This window comes from Balaenoptera physalus (genome assembly GCF_965194825.1).
Source record: "Balaenoptera physalus genome assembly, chromosome: 6".
NCBI classification, from domain to species: Eukaryota; Metazoa; Chordata; class Mammalia; order Artiodactyla; family Balaenopteridae; genus Balaenoptera; species Balaenoptera physalus.
The window spans coordinates 99,005,507-99,025,761 of NC_138885.1; the positions used below are offsets into that span (position 1 = coordinate 99,005,507).

At 38.5% G+C, this 20,255-nt stretch overlaps 1 protein-coding gene across 6 annotated transcripts in view; it reads right to left on the reverse strand.

Moving 5' to 3' along the window:
• PLEKHM3 (pleckstrin homology domain containing M3) overlaps nt 1-20,255 on the reverse strand; it is a gene marked incomplete at its 3' end in the record, with an annotated part of 187,702 nt that overhangs the window by 40,369 nt on the left and 127,078 nt on the right. The window contains exon 7 of one of the 6 annotated variants that reach the window (XM_082467056.1): nt 9,691-20,101. The exons of the other annotated variants lie outside the window; for them this stretch is intronic. Within the exon in view, the coding sequence (XP_082323182.1) occupies nt 20,063-20,101 (39 nt within the window). Of the gene's footprint in view, nt 1-9,690; nt 20,102-20,255 lie in introns of those variants that run through there. 6 annotated transcript variants of the gene reach the window in all.

Below are 20,255 nucleotides of genomic sequence, written 5' to 3' on the forward strand. Positions count from 1 at the left end.
TTTAACGCTCAGATCTATTCTGGCTTGATCTGGAGAGCCATCTCTGGCTACTTCACCTGCCACGGATCTCTTGGGCTTCATACAATTTATTTTTACATCACATAATTTAATATAAATAGAAATTGATGTTCCTTTGTATTTTTTTGCTATTGTTTAACATGTGATTGTTTTGCTTGTCCAACTGTAGATTGAAAATATAAAAGTGGAGATACTGCCTATAAAATGGTGATTTTACCTATAAAAATGGCAATTTTATATGGAGCAACCTAAGAGAATGTAAACTGTTGAAAGACAAAGATTGAGTCTCATACTAGTCTTTAATAGCCCCTCTCTGTCAGGCACCTAAGTTCTTGTTGACTGACTGAGGATGCTTCCCAGTCTTTTTCCTTGGCTGTAGCAGTCATATCTTTGTGCTCTTTTTGTGTCACAACATTTTGAATCATTCATTCTGCTGTGTGATTTAGGGAGGAGCACGAAGAGCACATGGACTTGGTGGCAGTTCAGCTATTCAGAGACCCTTTCTGCTTCTTTATACTTGAGTAACTGCTCCTCCTATTTGTCAGCTGAGGTTCAGGGCCATGTTCTTCCAAAGGGCTGAAGCTGCTGGAAGTTTGTCCTCCAGAAAAGTGAGGTAATATTCTATAAGTTTATTTTAGAATTGACAAACATTTCTTTAATATTATAGAAAGAAAAACCTTATACTGATACATTTCAAGGGGTAAAGGTATATTTGGAAGGTTTAAATCTTGTCTTTGAATATAACAACTAGCAGCACCGGGGAGCTAGTCTGGCTTCTGGTCTAGAGGTTTCATCACTAAGAGAAGCAGGCTCCAGGTGTGACATCTCCTAGGGTGCTTTTTAAAAAGCAGATATATCTTTACTTGGGATAATCGCTTAAAAAGAAATCAAGTGTCTTGCCTCCCACCATCTCCTCCTGCCCTCAAGAATCCTGCTTTTCACTCCCACTTCCTAGCCATCTTGGTGGAGACTTAAGGTTGGGACCATATACCACAAACAATAGGAAGATGGCAGCCTGAAAGAAGACCAAAGCCCAAGGAGCCCCTCTTTTTCACTCTTTTCCTGGTCACAGGTTAATATAACTTTATATCAGTCCATCACAAGTCACAAGGCCATTTTTAGCATTAGAAGGCTGGTGGTTTCAGTTAACCAGGTGGTCATTTGGATATGTTGTAGGTGCTAGTGAAACAGACCTCTGAGATGAGGTTTGGTTATCCCAGGTTTAGTTATTTTCCCCAAAGTGTCTCTCTATGGGAACAAAATCATGACAAAGTAATTAGCAGAAAACATATGTAGCTCTTTGTCCATCTCCTCAATCTCCCTCACCTTCTCTGTATACCAAATTGCCTTATCTCTTTGAGAAAAGGCATATGTCCAAAATAGGGTGAAAGAGTTTGTTTCTGTTTTCCATTAAACTTAATTTCTTGTACTAAGGAAAATCCTAGTCTGATTCATTTAATTTGGGAGTGTTGCATATATGACTATTCCAGAGGTATCATACTGACCTGGTGTTCAAAGAATGAACACTTCTGTTTGTAACTTAAAATTATGTGTCCTTAATTGCACTGTAAGATAAAGACAAAATGCAATATCAAGTTGGTACCTTCAAGATTTTTCTATTTTTGTCTTTTGCAGTCCCTCTACAAATTCTTTTCACTCTATCATTTCAGGTACTTCTAGAACTCAAGGAATAGTCAAATATCACTCACCATGATCCAGCTAACTGACAAATATACCAAATATGCTTATGCTTCTTGTGTGACAGCAGCCCACGAAAGCTGCCTGGTCGAACTTCCAGCTCAGGGATACACACATTTTCCCCCCTCTTCTATTCTGGTCAAGATGGTCAGCATTGGAATTTGAGGCCTATGGCTTTCTTGCAGACTAAGACAACAGACTTTATTTGATTTGCTTTCTTGCAGACCAATCGAAAATTACAATTAAGTTAAAAAATAACCTAGTGCTGCCTTCTCCAAACCACAGTTTCAGAAACAGCTGCTTATTACTCATGTGTGGCACCAGGAAATTGCAGTGTCATGTTCAAGGTCTGCAGCCAATAGAAATCTGTGGGATTGGGAAAAGGGCACAAATGATTCTTTTATGTCTGTTACCTTCACTCCCTCAGCACCACCACAAAATTCAAAATCTACATGGGGAGAGGGACAGAGCACTGGGGACTTGGACAAGAAGCAAGAAAGAAAAAGCTCTTTCTCATTGAATTTATGCATCGACGAATTCCTTCCCCCTGATTTGTCAAGTTACCTTCCATTTCAATACAGGCATTCCTCAGCCATTGTGTAACATCTAGATTCTGGACAACTGTTGGGAATACGTTGATGAAGAGGGCTGCTGCACTTGACAAATGGCCCCTCCTCTGAAAGTCTAACCAAAAGACCCCATTCATGTTAAATAAAGCCACCTGCCACTCACCAGTAACAAGCTAGCCTGGTTACTAGTGGAAGAATCAAAATTGTCACGCATTGTAAAATGATTTCAAATATAATTTAGGTTGCATTTGCTTGGCCAGAGGGCTATGAAAGGCTGCACTCACTATTTTCTCTCTGAGTGACATTTCTCAGCGTTAACAGGTGGGGACAGTGACGTCTAGTGATCTAGGCCAGGTGAGTTCCTGGAGAGGTAAGTAAAACAGCCTATGGAGTCTGCTCAAGTTTGAAAACCTAAACCACAGCAAGAATATTCTGAGTTCTCATTCAATTCTAAATTTTACTCTTTTTTTTAAATTGACATATAATGTTATATTAGTTTCAGATGTACAATGTAATGATTCGATATTTGTATACACTGTAAAATCACCCCACAGTAAGTCTAGTTAACTAAATTTTACTCCTTTTAATAATAAATTCTTAAAAATAGAAAATAAAAAGCATACTACCATATTTTTCTCAAAAATAGAAAATAAAAAGCATAGGGAATTTTCTTATTTCAAAAAGTTTGTTAAAACCCCATTTCCCCATAATTAGCCTTTGAGCTCCTTATCATGGCTTAATGCTGGGATGTTTGTATATAAACAGAAAACTGTGTCTTCTCTAATTAGCTGCTCCACACCCTTCTTTATCCATTATGGGACTGTTCTAACAGGACTAAGATTTTGGCTAATCAAATACTTCACTGAGGGTGGATTATGATGTCACCAATTAGCTCTTATCTGATCCTCTCCCAAAGGTGACAATTTCTACTTAGATATTGGAAACTATGTGATAATTTAATCTGGACTATCTGGGTTAGTATAATTGGGTAGATCTGTGAGTGGTCATCACCATTCCTATCAAATTATATTTTGCTTCCTGATGGAAACTATCTCAGGGAATAACAGATAAACGAATTTCAATTTTCTCCAATGGCTGAATGGTAAAGCTGAGCCCAAGAACATAAATTTCTTATTCACAAAAGTATACGGGGGGGACTTCCCTCGTGGTGGCAGTGGTTAAGAATCAGCCTGCCGGGGCTTCCCTGGTAGCGCAGTGGTTAAGAATCCGCCTGCCAATGCAGGGGACATGGGTTCGAGCTCTGGTCCGGGAAGATCCCACATGCCGTGGAGCAACTAAGCCCGTGAGCCACAACTACTGAACCCGCATACAACTACTGAAGCCCGTGTGCCTAGACCCGTGCTCCGCAACGAGAGAAGCCACTCCAATGAGAAGCCCGCGCACTGCAACGAAGAGTAGCCCCCGCTCACCACAACTGCCCACGTGCAGCAACCAAGACTCAACACAGCCAAAATAAATAAGTTAATTAATTAAAAAAGAAAAAAAGAAAAAAAAGAATCCACCTGCCAATGCAGGGCACACAGGTTCAAGCCCTGGTCCAGGAAGATCCCATATGCTGCGGAGCAACTAAGCCCATGCGCCACAACTACTGAGCTTGTGCTCTAGAGCCCGCGAGCCACAACTACTGAGCCTGCGTGCCTAGAGCCTATGCTCCGCAACAAGAGAAGCCACCGCAATGAGAAGCCTATGCATCGCAACAAAGAGTAGCCCCTGCTCGCCACAACTAGAAAAGCCTGCGCGCAGCAACAAAGACCCAACACAGCCATAAATAAATAAATAAATTTATTGAAAAAAAAAATATATATATATACGGGAAGGGGCCTATTTCAGTTTTTCTGCACTATGGAAAGTGCCTCAAGGGGTGTGGCCTCGTGAAGCCACAACCTCATGAAACTTCAGTAGAAGCATTTGCAAACAGTAAGTACAATTATGTGGCCCACATATTCTGAGCCCCAAAGCAGGCCACATGGTCTCATATAAGTGCATGAGTATTATTTAGGGGAAAATAGATTAAAATATTTTAAATTGAGACAGTTCCAGAAAATTCTCATGGTATGGTCAGCAGAATCTTACTCCTCTATTGAGTTAATTAGCTATGTGTCGAAAATAAGTCATATTTAGATCTCTACTATTCATTTTGGCCCTAGTTATGTCATTATTACTCATTGAATAGTAAACAAGGAAAGGCTCTAAGTGGTTTCCTTAACTCAGCTTCCTTACTTAATATATGAGAAAACTAAGGCCAAGAGAGGTGATGTGAGCTGTCTAAGATCACCCAGCTGGGCTATGTCAGATGCCCCTCCACCGCCTTAAGCACCCTGCACTACTCTAGGAAGGGGCCTTTCTGAGGGCATCTAGGGTCAGAGTGCAGCCTCAGGCTTTGGTTCAGCCTGAGAATCCTGAGGTCACTGGATGCCCACTGATCCACCATATAGAAATGGAGGACTTCTAAACTGACTCAGTCCCTGCCTGGAAACAAGATGCACAGTCTGGTCCAGGTTTACTCCCACAGTCCTGATCTGAACTGGATTTGTCTTTGGCTTATGTAAAGATTTATTGTCCAGCATACTTACTACTTGTATGAAAATTCTCTTAAGTGGTTGCATCTTGTGTGAATTTCTGAACATGGGTATGATTCTTATTATTGAGTGAATGACTGGGAAATTCATCGATTAAAGTAACATGAAATTCTGTGATGAAAATGGACTTGACATCAACTTAAACCCTAGGCTATTTACCAAAACTAGAGAAGTAATTTAATTAAAGGAAGAAGCAACTACAGCTGGAAAAAACCAAAGCAAAACAAAGCAACTCCCCGAATGCATGTATGTGGGAGAAATTGAAGAAATACAGCTTTTCAGAGAGGACCTGAGTAGAGGCCAATGGAGGACATCTTAACAGAAAAACAACAAAAGACCCCATGTTTAAAGGGATAGAGAAATAGAGGAGAAATAGGAGCAATATTCCCTGATCATATAAGGGAATGACCCACTAAGGGTTAGGAGAGACATAAAAGGCAGAAAGAAGGGAAGAAGAAGTACAGAAAGGGTGGAGTTAAAAAAAAAAAAAGTTAAAGAAAAGGGAAAAGCAATTCAGATGATCACAAAGAGAAAAAAAAAAAAAGGATTGAAGCTGATTTAGATCTGAAATGGGAGCTAGACATCTTGGCTTCTATTCCCAGTTTTGTCCCCACTAAGCTGTCTGACCTTATTAATAAGTCACTTAACTTCTCCATGCCTCAGTTTCCTCATCTACAAAATAAAGTGATCATACTAAGTCATTCAAAACTAGATGATCAGTAAGGATTTCTCTCAGCTTGAAGATTCTATGATTTTGTGATTAACAGACAGGGAAAACATCAAAAGAAGCTTGTTGAATACCCCCAGGAATGTAGAAAGGAAATATCTGGGGAGATAGATAAAAGGTGAGTTTAACCTGACTAATTAGAAGATACCCAAGGAAATTTTCAAAAGAAGTGAAATAATGTCACCAGCTTTTTATTCCTCTGCTCACTGAGCACCATTCAAAGAGGGAGTTAATGCTTTTTAGGAATCATCCCCTCCCAGGTGTGCAACCAGATACCAGTTTTCCTGAAGAAGTCTGCAAATCCCTTCCTTTCATCAATGCATTTAATTAGTTAATGTTTAGATAGAACTTAGGGATGAAAAGTACAATATAAGTGTTCAACATTATTATTACTTAACAGCTTTTATGAGACCAGAAATGCCTAAGATTAAATGAGAAACCAAAATGAGTTCCTGGCTAGAAGGTTGTGATCTAATAAATTGCTGGGTTACTGATGTGAGGAAAAACAAACCCTGCATATAAATTGAAATGGTGCTCTTTATTAGCTTGCATGCCATTGTCTTAAGAATGTGGGTACTTTTTATTCTTTGCCTCAAGGTGTCAACAAGTAGCAAACCACCAGTCAGTACTGATTATGACTTCATACATCTTGTTTTTTGAGAATATTATCTGCTGTGTTTGTGCTGTTTATGCTGGATATCTGTATACCCAGGGTATGGATTCAAATACATATGGGAATTTAGTACACAATAAAAGTGAGGAGAGATAAATTATTTAATAAATGATGTTGGGACAACTGGTTAGCCATCAGGGGAAAAATAAAGCTGAATCTCTAACTCATTTCATAAAAAATGTAATTCCAGATAAATGGAAGATTTAAATATAAAAAGTAAACCGTGAAAGTATTTTTAAACTATAAAAATATTAGAGAAAAATGTTAGAAAAACGTTTATGTGGAGTAAGTATTTTGTAATCTTAGAAACCATAAAAAAGTGATAAATCTGAATATACAAAATTAAAAATCAGTACAGTACAAAATACCATTTACAAAGTCACATAACAGAAAACTGGGAAATATATTTCCTATTTATGTAAAAAGAATGCCAATTTCCTTAATATAATTTAATTACAGGTTAATGAAATAAAAAGGCAATTCACAAAAACTACGTGTAGCCAATATAATATAAAAAAGATACTTAACCTTACAATGAAAAAAATCAAAATCATAGTGTGAAGTTATTTTTTATTTATCAGAATGGCTAGGATTAAAAATATTGTTTACACAGAAAGTTAATGTGGATGGAGGAAAACAGTCATTCTCAAGACACTGAAAGGAAGTAAAAATTGGTTCCACCTTTTCAGAAGGCAAGTGGCAATATACATCAAACTGCAAAGCATGCATACTCTTTGACCTGGTAGTCTCATGTTAATGAACTTACCCTACAGACTCATTCACACAAGAGTACAAGAAAATGTATGAGGGTGTTCACAGCAGTATTGGTTCTAATAGAGAAAAAGTCACAGATCAAAAATCAAGGTAACTCTATACTATGCAGCTAATAAAAGGATGAGGTAAACCTTTATGTATACTGAACGTGCACATATGTCCAGATGTTCACAGTATAATCTTAAGTGGAAAAGGCAAGATGCAAAAAGGTAGTACTGATCCCATTTGCAAAAAAATTAAATATTCACATTTGTGTATAGAGATGTCTGGAAGAAGACAGACTGGCTATAGTTAAACAAAAGCTACCTCTGCAGAGTGGGACGTGAGGGAGAGAAAGGCGGATGTTAAAAACAGAATTCTGCAACCATCAGAGAAATTAAGATAATAATTCCATTTATAATTGCATCAAAAAGAATAAAATACCTAAGAATAAATTTAACCAAGGAAGTGAAAACTTGTACAATGAAAACTGAGACATTAATGAAAGAAATTGAAGATACAAATAAATGGACAGATATTTCATGCTCATGGATTGGAAGAATCAATATAGTTAAAATGTCCATACTACCCCAAACAATATACAGATTCAATGCAATCCCTATCAAAATTCCAATGGCATCTTTTACGGAAACAGAACAAACAATCGAAATATTTGCATGGAACCACAAAAGACCCTGAATAGCCAAAGCAATCTTGAGAAAGCTGGAAGCATAACCTGCTCTGATTTCAAACTATGTTACAGAGCTATAGTAATCAGAACAGTATGGGATTGGCATAAAAATAGACACATAGATCAACGGAATAGAAATAAACCCATGCATATATGGTCAATTAATTTATGACAAAGGAGCCAGGAATATACAATGGGGAAAAGGAAGCCTCTTCAATAAATGGTGCTGGGGAAACGGGACAGCCACATGCAAAAGAATGAAACTGGACCACTGTCTTACACCATTTACAAAATTAGCTCAAAATGTATTAAAGACTTGAATGGAAGACCTGAAACCATAAAACTCCTAGAAGAAAACATAGGCAGTAAGCTCCTTTACATCGGTCTTGGAGATGACTTTTTAAATCTGGCACCAAAAGCAAAGGCAACAAAAGCAAAAATAAACAAGTGAGACTATATCAAATTAAAAAGTTTCTGCACAGCAAAGAAAACCATCAACAAATGAAAAGGTAACCCCCGAATGGGAGAAAATAATTGTAAGTTATATATCTGATAAGGGGTTAATATCCAAAATCTATAAAGAACACATACAAGTCAATAGCAAAAAAAAAAAAATCTAATTTAAAAATGGGCAGAGGATATGAATAGACATTTTTCCAAAGAAGACATACAGATGGCTAACAGTTACATGAAAAGGTGATCAACGTCACCAATCATCAAGGAAATGCAAATCAAAACCAAAATGAGATACCACCTCACACCTGTTAGAATGGCTATTATCAAAAAGGCAAATAACAAGTGCTGGTGAGAATGTGGAGAAAAGGGAACCCTGTGTGCACTGTTGGTGAGAATGTAAATTGGTGCAACTATTATAAAAAATGGTATGGAGGATCCTCAAAAAATTAAAAATAGAACTACCATATCATACAGTAATTCCAATTCTGGGCATGTATCTAAAGAAAACAAAAACACTCACTTGAAAAGATATATGCACTGCCATGTTCATTGCAGCGTTACTTACAATAGCCAAAATATGGAAGCAACCTAAGTGTCCAGTGATGGATGAATGGATAAAGATGTGGTGTGTGTGTGTGTGTGTGTGTGTGTGTGTGTGTGTGTGTGTATACATATATATAGTGTGTATACATATATATATAGTGTGTACACATATAGTGTGTGTATACACACACCACAATGGTATATTATTCAGCCATAAAAAAGAATGAAACCTTGCCATTTGCGACAACATGGATGGACCTTGAGGGCATTATGCTAAGTGAAATAAGTCAGACAGAGAAAGACAAATACTGTATGATCTTACTCATATTTGGAATCTAAAACAAAACAAACCAGCTTATAGATACATAGAAGAGATTGGTGGTTGCCAGAGACAATACGTAGGGGGGGTAAGTGAAGAAGGTGAAGGGAGTTAAAAGGTATTGGGATGCCATTTTGGGGAATATATCTTAAGGAAATAATTTAATATTGGATTGGCCAAAAAGTTCATTTGGTTTTTTCCATAAGATGGCTATAGTAGCACTTAGTTGTCTTTAACTTCATTCAAAACCATTTTGTTAGATTGTATTGTGACAGTTGTCATATCAGCGTGCATTTAAAAAAAGGCTTATCGGGACTTTCCTGGTGGCGCAGTGGTTAAGAATCCGCCTGCTAATGCAGGGGACATGGGTTCGAGCCCTGGTCTGGGAAGATCCCACATGCCGTGGAGCAACTAAGCCCGTGTGCCACAACTACTGAGCCTGCGCTCTAGAGCCCACGAGCCACAACTACTGAAGCCCACGCGCCTAGAGCCCATGCTCTGCAACGAGAAGCCACCGCGATGAGAAACCCACACACCGCAACAAAGAGTAGCCCCTGCTCGCCACAACTAGAGAAAGCCCATGCGCATCAACGAAGACTCAACACAGCCAAAAATAAATAAATAAATTTATTTTTAAAAATAAAAAAATAAAATAAAAAATAAAAAAAGACTTATCAAAACTGTTGAATTTTTGTGTAGCCATTTTAAAATTGAAGATGGAAGAAAAACAACATTTTTGGCATATTATGCTTTATTATTTCAAGAAAGGTAAAAACACAACGGAAACGCAAAAAAAAAGGATTTGTGCAGTGCATGGAGAAGGTGCTGTGACTGATCGAATGTGGCAAAAGTGGTTTGCGAAGTTTCGTGCAGGAGATTTCTCCCTGGATGATGCTCCACGGTCGGGTAGACCAGTTGAAGTTGATAGCGATCAAATCGAGACATTAATCGAGAACAATCAACGTTATACCACGTGGGAGATAGCCGACATACTCAAAATATCCAAATCAAGCAATGAAAATCATTTGCACCAGCTTGGTTATGTTAATCGCTTTATTGTTTGGGTTCCTCATAAGTGAAAAAAAGCTTCTTGACTGTATTTCCGCATGCGATTCTCTACTGAAACGTAATGAAAATGTTCTGTTTTCAAAACAAATTGTGGCAGGCGATGAAAAGTGGATACTGTACAATAATGTGGAACGGAAGAGATCATGGGACAAGTGAAATGAACCACCACCAACAATACCACAGGCCGGTCTTCATCTAAAGAAGGCAATGTTGTATATATGGTGGGATTGGAAAGGAGTCCTCTATTATGAGCTCCTTCCGGAAAACCAAACGATTAATTCCAGCAAGTACTGCTCCCAGTTAGACCAACTGAAAGCAGCACTCGATGAAAAGCATCTAGAATTAGTCAACAGAAAACGCATAATCTTCCATCAGGATAACGCAAGACCTCATGTTTCTTTGATGACCAGGCAAAAACTGTTACACCTTGGCTGGGAAGTTCTGCTTCATCTGCCGTATTCACCAGACTTTGCACCTTCGGATTTCCATTTATTTAGGTCTTCACAAAATCTCTTAATAGAAAAAGTTTCAATTCCCTGGAAGACGGTAAAAGGCACCTGGAACAGTTCTTTGCTCAAAATGATAAAAAGTTTTGGGAAGACGGAATTATGAAGTTGCCTGAAAAATGGCAGAAGGTAGTGGAACAAAAGGGTGAATACGTTGTTCAATACAGTTCTTGGTGAAAATGAAAAATGTGTCTTTTATTTTTACTTAAAAACCAAAGGCACTTTTTGGCCAACCCTATACAAACTTCCATTTATAAAATAAATAAGTCACGTGGATATAATTTACAGCATGATGACTATAGTTAATGATACTGTATTGCATATTTGAAAGTTGCTAAGAGAGTAGATCTTAAAAGTTCTTATGATAAGAAAAAAATTTTGTAACTATGTGTGGTGATGGATGTTAGCTAGACTTAACTGTGGTGATCATTTTGCAAGACATACAAATATTGGAAATTACATTGTGCAACCTGAAACTAATATAATGTTATATGTCAATTATACCTCAATTTAAAAAATCTATCAGAGAGATTCAGATAAAGATGATAACTTCTTAAAAGTAAAGGAGTAGTAGTAAGAGTGGAAAGGGAAGAAAAATTTTAAGAAAAAATTTAGTGGTAACATTGGAAGAGCATGTTGGTGATTGTGTGAATATTTGTAATAAAAAGTTAAACTCTTTTGATGTTTGACTGCAAATAGCTTTTAAGCCTCACACCTGCCTCTTCTTGTGCCCCACACCTGGGCAAGCTGATAGGGAAGCCCAAGCACCTACAGGAGATTCAAACCACCCAATCTCCTGTCTTTCTATGTCAGTGCTCACCCAGGCCCACCCCCTAACCACATAAAAGCCTCAAGCCAGTCTGCTTTCCTTGCTCTCTCCAGCCATTTTGGACCAGCTTGAGACTGCTCTGCTCATCCCATAAAACTCAATTATGTAAGTAATAAACTTTTTTGCACCTTCAAAAATGTATATGTATATAATTTTATGCTTTTTAATGTTTAAATTAATATGAATTGCCACTTTTATAATAAATGCTTAAATTGTTAAAAAAACTGACAGTGCTACAAAGCATGGCTTTAGAAATAAATACATGTAATTTGCATATGCATGTATATAAGCATTATGAAAATGTAGAGAGCCTTCATTTTTTTGGTATTACATGACCTGTGTTTTCACTTATCTTCATGTTTATTTTCACAAAAGTTCTTGAAAATTGCCTATCAGTGAACCTGTCATGGCCACATAAGACTCAAAGCTTGTATCCAAGGAGACCTGTCTGTCTAATCAGAATGTTGCCTGACTTATGGGTTTTTTAGGTTTCAGAAGGTAACATTGCCCCGTTCAATTAGAATGATTTATAAGATATGCATAGTGTCAATAGCCATATCTAATACTAGGCAATTTAAGGTTGGTTTTTGTTTACATAATTATCACTGAATTCTAGACATTTAATCTTATCTTCTTAAATACCTAACTGGGAGTTAGTAAGTAAGTAATTGGTTAGGATGAATATTGCAGTTTTTACAAATCTCACTTAAATGTTTTAAATGCCCTTCTCCAGCTTTGCTGGGCCAGGGCTTTTTCCCTCCTGACCTATCAGAAATGACCTTCCCCTCACTGCTCCATCCCGAGGCACGTTACTTGATTTTGATCAGCTGGTTGGTCTTGACATTCCAATCGTTTTAGATTGTGTTTTTGTAATCAACAGGAGGAGAAACAGAATTGGTATCAGATTTTAAAAATCCATTCCCCATCCATTCAGAGGTCACAATCATTTCACATCACCCAGGGCACTATGCAGGAGAAGTATGTTGCCCAGTCTGAACACATTTACCACTTAGTTTGGTGTCAATCCAAGCAAAGGTCAACATACTGACTGAAGTGCCTTGGACTTGGCCTTAAGAAAGAAATGAAAATGGTGGTTTTACAACAGGAGGACATTCAAAGATAAGATTAGGTTCAAAGAGAAAAGCATTCTGAATAGTATTGCCACCTGTGACACGTTTAGAGGTTCAGTAAAATCTAAATGGAAAAGTGCCCTAAGGTAGGAAGCCCGGTAAACAGTCAATTTTCCAGAGGGCTGAGGGTGGACGGTCTGTCATCTGGTCCAGCGTCTAACACCCTTCTCCACACCACCCTGGTGTCCTGCCTTTCTTGGTTCTATCATCTCTGTACCACTGGGCTGGAAGAAGAGAGAGACTCTCCTCTAGATTCATTCACTACTGCTGGTAGGCAGCTCTAGCAAAGGGAAACTCTCCACGAGGTCAGAATTTTGTATGAGTTGTAGAGGTTTGTTTTCTTTGGGCTTTCTGTCCTTCAGGAGCATGGTTCATTGAAAAAGGGTTTCACTTAGTCCCTCACAACGCCTACCCCCCCCACTTTTTTTTAAGTGAAGAGAGCTCAGCTAATTGAAACTCCAAGCAGTTGTAGAGCAGCATATGTAAACTAGGAGGAGAGTTTTCATTGGTTATCTCTTCTATTACATTTCTTTAAACTGAGGTATAACATACATGAGGTAAGATGCACAGACCTGAAGTATACAGCTCACTGACCTTTTAAACATGTGTGTGAAAGTACCTGTTCTCTTGGCCTCCAGCCTCAACCACTGCAGCCCATTCTCTATGCCATCACCAGAAGGATCTTACTAAAATACAGATTTGACCGAACAATAAGAATAATGACATCAGCTGTTGCACCACCCTCACAGCAGTGATTAACTGTTAATATGTGCCAATCATTGTCCTAAGCTTTTAAATTCATGACCTCCTTTAAGATAACGCAAGTCAAGCACTTAGAACATTGGCAGGCACACAGCGAGCATTAAATAAATAACTATTATTATTCGCAAGACCCCTGAAGGTCAGTATTTTTTTTTTTTGGTCAGTATTTTTATCGTAACCAATTTATAGATGATAGAACTGAGGCTTAGAAGGATTGAGTCATTTGCCCAAGGTCACCCAGCTTGGATGTGTAGAGAAGGGAGCTGGGCTCCCGGAGCCCAAGTGCTACACATTAAGCTTTAGTGCCGTCCTAGAGCTGGCATTTCTTTAATGAAAACTCCCGGAGGCCTCTTCAGCCCCTATGGGATGAGGTCTCAACTCCTTAGCAGGCCCTACAAGGGCTTCCCACAAGCTAAGTACAGCCTGTCTTTCCACACTTGCTTCCGGTTTTTATCTGCAATGCATCAATCTCCTGCTCTCTAAATAACTACCATTCATTGCTATGACCATGTATGAGTTCTGGATACTTCTGTATCTATTTCCAATTCTTACTGCAACTGTCCAAAATAGTATCATACTCATTTTACATATAAGTAAACTGAGACGTAGGAAGATTACGGGACTTGTTTCCTGGTCAGAGAGCTCATCAAAGCTGGAGTCTGAACTGGGTCGTCTGATTGCAGGGTGTGATCCTTCCTACTCGGCTGCCATTGCCCTCAAGTCACATGCTCTCATACCTGGCTCAAGTGTCACCTAGTTTCTAAGGCCTTTTTGACTCTGGCCACCAATCTACCCCTCTTGCTCTGCTGCTTTCCACAGGTATAAACAGATGACTAGTTAAGGAAGAATGGCTCTTGCTCTGTTTCTATTCTAGGCCTTTCCAAGTGCATTCGACCTCTGCATTAAAAAAGCTGAAACTGAGTATTTCTGGAATATTCCTAGGGCAGGCCCTGGAATCAAATATTTAGATGGCAGCTCTGTCCAAACAAAATGGCAGGTCTTTGGCCAGATGGGGTTATGGGCTAATGGCATGAACACAGAGGGCAAATGGAGAAGTTGCTGCCAGTTAAACACCGTGTGTACTTTAGCAGAACCTCTTGGGGCTGTGTGATTCATGCACTCCTGGGACATGGATAATTCCTGAGGGATGAGCTAGCCAGTTCCTCAAACATGAGGACAATTGGAGGATGAATTCTTTGGCAGCTGGAAAGGCCGTAGTGGGCAATTTTTGAACTGATCTTGAAAAGCATTTTATCATTGGAATAGCTAACATTCTTGTTGATTATGCAGAATGAAAAATACCAAAGCATTTGAACACTTGGTACATGTTCAGTTCCTTCTGTACCTCAAAAGTGAATATTAATGTGCAATCTGTATAAGTCTCACAACTTGGGAAGCGGCTGGCTCTGCAACGACCTCCCGACAAACTGTGGCAGCGTTCGGTTGTGATCATTCAATCATACTTGTATTTAAGATTATAAAATAAGTCACTTGATTCTTTAGCACATTATTCTTCCATAAATTTAAACTACATACATGTTTTAAGTCCCAAGCTAAAAATTCTCATTGTTAAGAAAAAGTACAGAAATCCAACTCAGAATCAGCATAATTATTAAAATAATGTACAAAGTATATTGGTGGACAAGGTGATTCCAGAGTTGATCTACAAGAATAAAAGCGCAGGCATAATAAATCGATTTTGTAAAACGAGAATATGAGATTGTATTTACACTACCAGACATCAAAATATATCATACAATTCAAATAATTGGTGCTGGCATCAGAATTGCTATTGAGGAAGTGGAAGTGACTGCTCAGAAACAGATCCCAGAACACACATGTAATTAGATTATGATAAATATGGAATAAAAAGTAGCACAGGAAGGATGGATTATTTAAAAAAAGGAGTTGAAATGACTGCTTACCCATTTGGGGGAAAATCAAACTACATCCTCACTTTATATCATGAAGTAGAATAAATCCTGGACATTTATTAAATTATTAAACATATAAAATTATTTTTAAAAGACAAGAAAATGCAAACTATCATTATCTGATCTAAGCATGGTGACAGGCTTTTCAGGCTTTAAAGCCATGGAAAAATATCTCACAAGGGGAAAAATGGACAGATCTGGAAACATAAGAGTTAAACTTCTATTTACCAAAAAACATCATACATAAAATTCAAGGGCAAACAACCAAACTAGGGAAAATATCACACATAAAGTGTTGATAGCCTAATATAGAAGGAACTCACATAAACTGAAAAAACAGCCTACCCCCAAATGGGCAAAAGATATAACCAAACAACTCATTAAAAAAATGGAATTAGCAATAAACATATAAAAATGTTTAGCCTCACAAATCATAAAAAGTAGATATGCAAAGTCAAAAAGGAGAAATTTTTTTTTGCCTCTAATATTACCAAAGAGTTGCAGTTTTTAAATGACAATGGCTAATGCTCCAGTGATATAAAGAGAGAATTTGCTTACGCTGTTGGTGTGGGTATAGATACAGTAAATTGTATCTAAAGCTTTTAAAAAGTTCAAACTCTCTACTCTAGTAGTTACTCAGGTGAATTTATCTTAAATAGTGAGAAACTAAGTGATTCTGACACAAGGATGTATACTATAGTATTATTTATAATAATACAAAATTGGAAACCCCAAAATGTCCAATAAAAAGGAGGTTAAACTAACTACAGCAATGGGATCTTAACATAGGAATTAACAATCTTCAGAAGCAGTGGGTATTTTTAAGTTATAAGCAAGATAAAAATTTATATGCTGTAAAGAATGGCCATGTTTCATACCTATGAATGCATAGAAAAGAACTCGCTGGATGTGTGTCAGTGTTTACTGTGGTGGGGGCTTATGATAACAGCAGCAGCAACTAGCCCCGGCCAGGTCTGTGATCTCCTTCAATCCTCGCATCACCAGTGCAGGGATCTCGCCACCCCTGCTTTTATAGATGAGGACACTGAGTAGTGGGGCTCAAACTCAGGTCTTCAAGGGCTGCGATCTGAACCTCTCTGCCGTGCTGCCAGGATGGTTATTTTCTCTCAGTAACTACCTATACTTCCCAAATTCTCTGCAATGAGTATACTGTTATAATCTGGGAGAAAAACACCACTTTTTAAAAAGTGAATTGGGGCCAAGAGGCCCCTGGAAGTTTTGTGTTCTGTCCCCTGACAGCCTGCGGTATGGGAGAATGTTCTGCCACTGAGTCCTCTCACTCTTCCCCCTGGCTCTGGGTTCTCCTTCAATTTCCATTTCCATTCCCTTTCTCCTACTCATTCCAGTGTAAATCTCGGAGTCACTTTGCCTAGTGAGGGAGCAAAGCCCTTGGTGCATGGCAGAGCCATCCCAGGGCTGGTCTGGCCTACTCATTTTCTTTCCTTTGCCTCCCTCTTTTCCTTCCCTCCTGCCTACCCTTAGCCTTTCCAGCACCCCCTGAGAATAAGCCTGGTGCAAAGTTCTGGTTTAACAAAACAAAACAGGGCATCCTGGGGTTAATTCTGGGCTGGCCTTTCACAGTTCTATGATTAAATTGCATTTTTCAGTGGTTCTGCCTTTAAACTCAAACTCTTTTAAAGAGAAATTTAAGGAGAGCAAAACATAGGAAACAGTGCCAAATGCCAATAACATATTTTAGTCATTTGGGGAATGGGCAGCTTTAGAAACCACAAATTCCCACTTATGCAAGGGCTACTTGAGCTTTTTCTCTATTGCTTAGTGACAGAAGCCTGGCTTTAGACCATGGTCAGAGTTGTTCTTTTGTTTTCTTTTCTCTCTCTCCGAAAACAGTTATAAAAGGCCTGAGCTATCACAATGAGAGTTGGCTACTCCTACAGCTCTAATCAAATAACAAAATCATTTTCCCCTGATGTAGTTAGTCCAGATTAAAAGGCAGATCCAAGTCTATGTCTTGGTACCTGCTATACCTGCTCAACAAGCCCAGTCAGGTGGAAACATGCACTCAAAACTTGGGAAGCTCCACCCATGTGACTTCACCACCAATTGGCAAGGCTTTGGTACCATGTGTTCAGTTAGGTGTTCTGTCTCCTTTCTCCCAAAGAAAATAACTGAAAAGGGAAGATAAGATGTGAGTATTGTTTGTTGACTATGCTTTCCAAAACAATGGCTGGCACAACACAAAATGGAAAGAATCCCAGAGAGCTCTCTTCTGTGGCCTTAGATCTATTCTGACCATCAGGGACTATGAACCCTAACGCCAGAATCCGATGATGAGGTTCTTCTAAGCCCCTGGAGCTAGATAAAGGTGTGGCCCAGCCAGTCCTGGGGCGTGAACTGGTAAACTATACTACATTCTCACCAAATAAATTGGAAATAAGGTGCCAGTGAGGCTGGGTTTCCATAGCCACTCCTTAAATTACTGGTAATTGTGAACTAGTCCCACTTGAGGATAAGAAGATAGCAATGAAATTTTAAAACAACTTCCTTATATAGAGTACTGAGCATTTTGGTAGTAAGCATGTGTAAGGTGTACAGAGTAACTACAAGCCAGGGAAATAGTTCTGCAATGAAGCAGCTGACAGTCATCTGAAGTAGCAATCAACTAACATGGGTGCAAGAGATTAATTTTTGTTAAATAAAGACTAAACTCAACTGATTACATAAAAATTGCAAACAAAAAACCTAGAGAAAATAAGAACTATAGAAAAGTTGGAAAAAGATGCAAATATCCTCAATAAAATACTAGCACATTGAATCCAGCAACATATAGAAAGAATTATATACTGTGATCAATTGGGATTTGTCCCAGGAATTCAAGGTTAGTTTAACATCTGAAAATCAAACAATGTAATAGTTTGATTACATTGAATTACCACATTAATAAAGGACAAAAACCACATAATGATCTCAATAGATGCATAAAAAGCATTTGACAAAATCAAACACCACTTCATGATAAAACACTCAACAAACTAGGAACAGAAGCCTGTATCAGGTTGAGGAAATTACCTGTCTATGAAAAAGTCAGTTCATCCTGAATGGTGAAGAACTAAATGCTTTCTCCTCTAAGATCACGAACAGACTCACATCTATTCAACACTGTACTAGAGGTTCTAGCCGGGGTAATTAGGCAAGAAAAAGAAATTTAAAACTCCAGATTGAAAAGGAAGATGTAAAACCATCTCTAGTCTCAGATGACAAGATCTGGTATATAGAAAAGCTAAAAACATTTTGCTGACATGAAAGTCATTTAAAAAAAAAACTTTTATATTTTTTAACAAGACTTTGTAACTATATTCAAGTATGGTGCTTATACTCTTGGAGAGTCTGAGTGGTTAACACTATTCAGTTCAGAGTTATGGAAACATTTACTAGAAATTCCATTCAATAAGCTAAAAAGATAATGTTACTGTCAGAGCATGTAATAAATTCCTCATTTTCAGCATAAAGAGGTATGTATGTATTTTTTTTTTAATTTATTTTATTTATTTTTTGGCTGCGTTGGTCTTCGTTGCTGTGCACGGGCTTTCTCTAGTTGTGGCGAGTGGGGGCTCCTCTTCATTGCGGTGCGCGGGCTTCTCATTGCAGTAGCTTCTCTTGTTGCGGAGCACGGGCTCTAGGCGCGCAGGCTTCAGTAGCTGTAGTACACAGGCTCAGTAGTTGTGACTCGCAGGCTCTAGAGTGCAGGCTCAGTAGTTGTGGTGCACGGGCTTAGTTGTGGCGCACGGGCTTAGTTGCCACGCGGCATGTGAGATTTTCCTGAACCAGGGCTTGAACACATGTCCCCTGCATTGGCAGGCAGATTCTTAACCACTGCGCCACCAGGGAAGCCCTATATGTATTTTTATTAGTAGAAAATCAGTTTCTCTTCCCCTATCTACTAAACATATTAAATAGTATTTAAGTACATATTGAAAATAGGTTTAAAGAGTATCAGTGAGTAGGATGCCAAATTATTAGCTGCCTGGGTATCCACATATTTCAGTCTGGCCCTGTCTCCTGCAGGTACTCTGGGTCACGGCTACTCCCAAGAGAACAAAGATGACATTAGTGTGATAGGTCTATTCCAGCTCCCCTTGCACTAGATCATAAAAGACTGCATATGGACATGGGGCTTAGAGTCAACTAGAAACAAGCTATTGCCATCTGCTGCTAAAACTGAGGCCAAAGGGTAGATGAGGATGAGAACCTACATGTCTCCCTATAAAGATCATTTAAGGCACAAGGGAAAGCCATGTAAGGGAGAAGGCTACTCAGACATCTTAGAGTTAGTAAAATAAAAGCTCCATGCAAGCCAGTAATATCCACCGAGAGTGATCCAGGTGCTTGGGAACGTCTTGGTCTGAGCCTAGTTTATATTCTTTTCCTTAGAGCGGTGACAATGGCAGTGATCCTGTTGCTTTGGGTTTGCTGGCCAATGCTAGTCTTGAATTTGCCAGATCTTCCCTGGCTAACTCGTACATATTCTGAAAAACCACCTTAAATCCCGCTGGAGTCCTTGAACTTTGTTTCTTGTTTGTGCTTTCACCCTATAGTTAACCCTTCTAACTCTAGTCTTCTTGACTTTGGGCATTTTGGGTCTCCTGCTTTCTCTTTTACAGATCTTTCTGTATCTCCAAATGGCCTCTCTCTAGACCAACTCTGAAATCTCATGTAAAATACTAATGTGCTGGTCAAAACAATGAAGAAACAGAGACAAAAAAATAACAACCTTTTAAAATCTTCTTAAATCTGTCCAATTTTTTTAGCTTCCCTTTCTCCTGAGTCCCAGAAACAACAGCAGCTACATTAAAGAAAAACAAAACAAGAAAAAAACAATAACTACTTAAGTATTTCTCAACTATGCTCTGAACTTTCCATTTTGGAAGTGAAAATGAAATAAACATATCTTAGCAAGTATAAGTATTCCAATGGATTGGTTGCTCACAATAGTTATT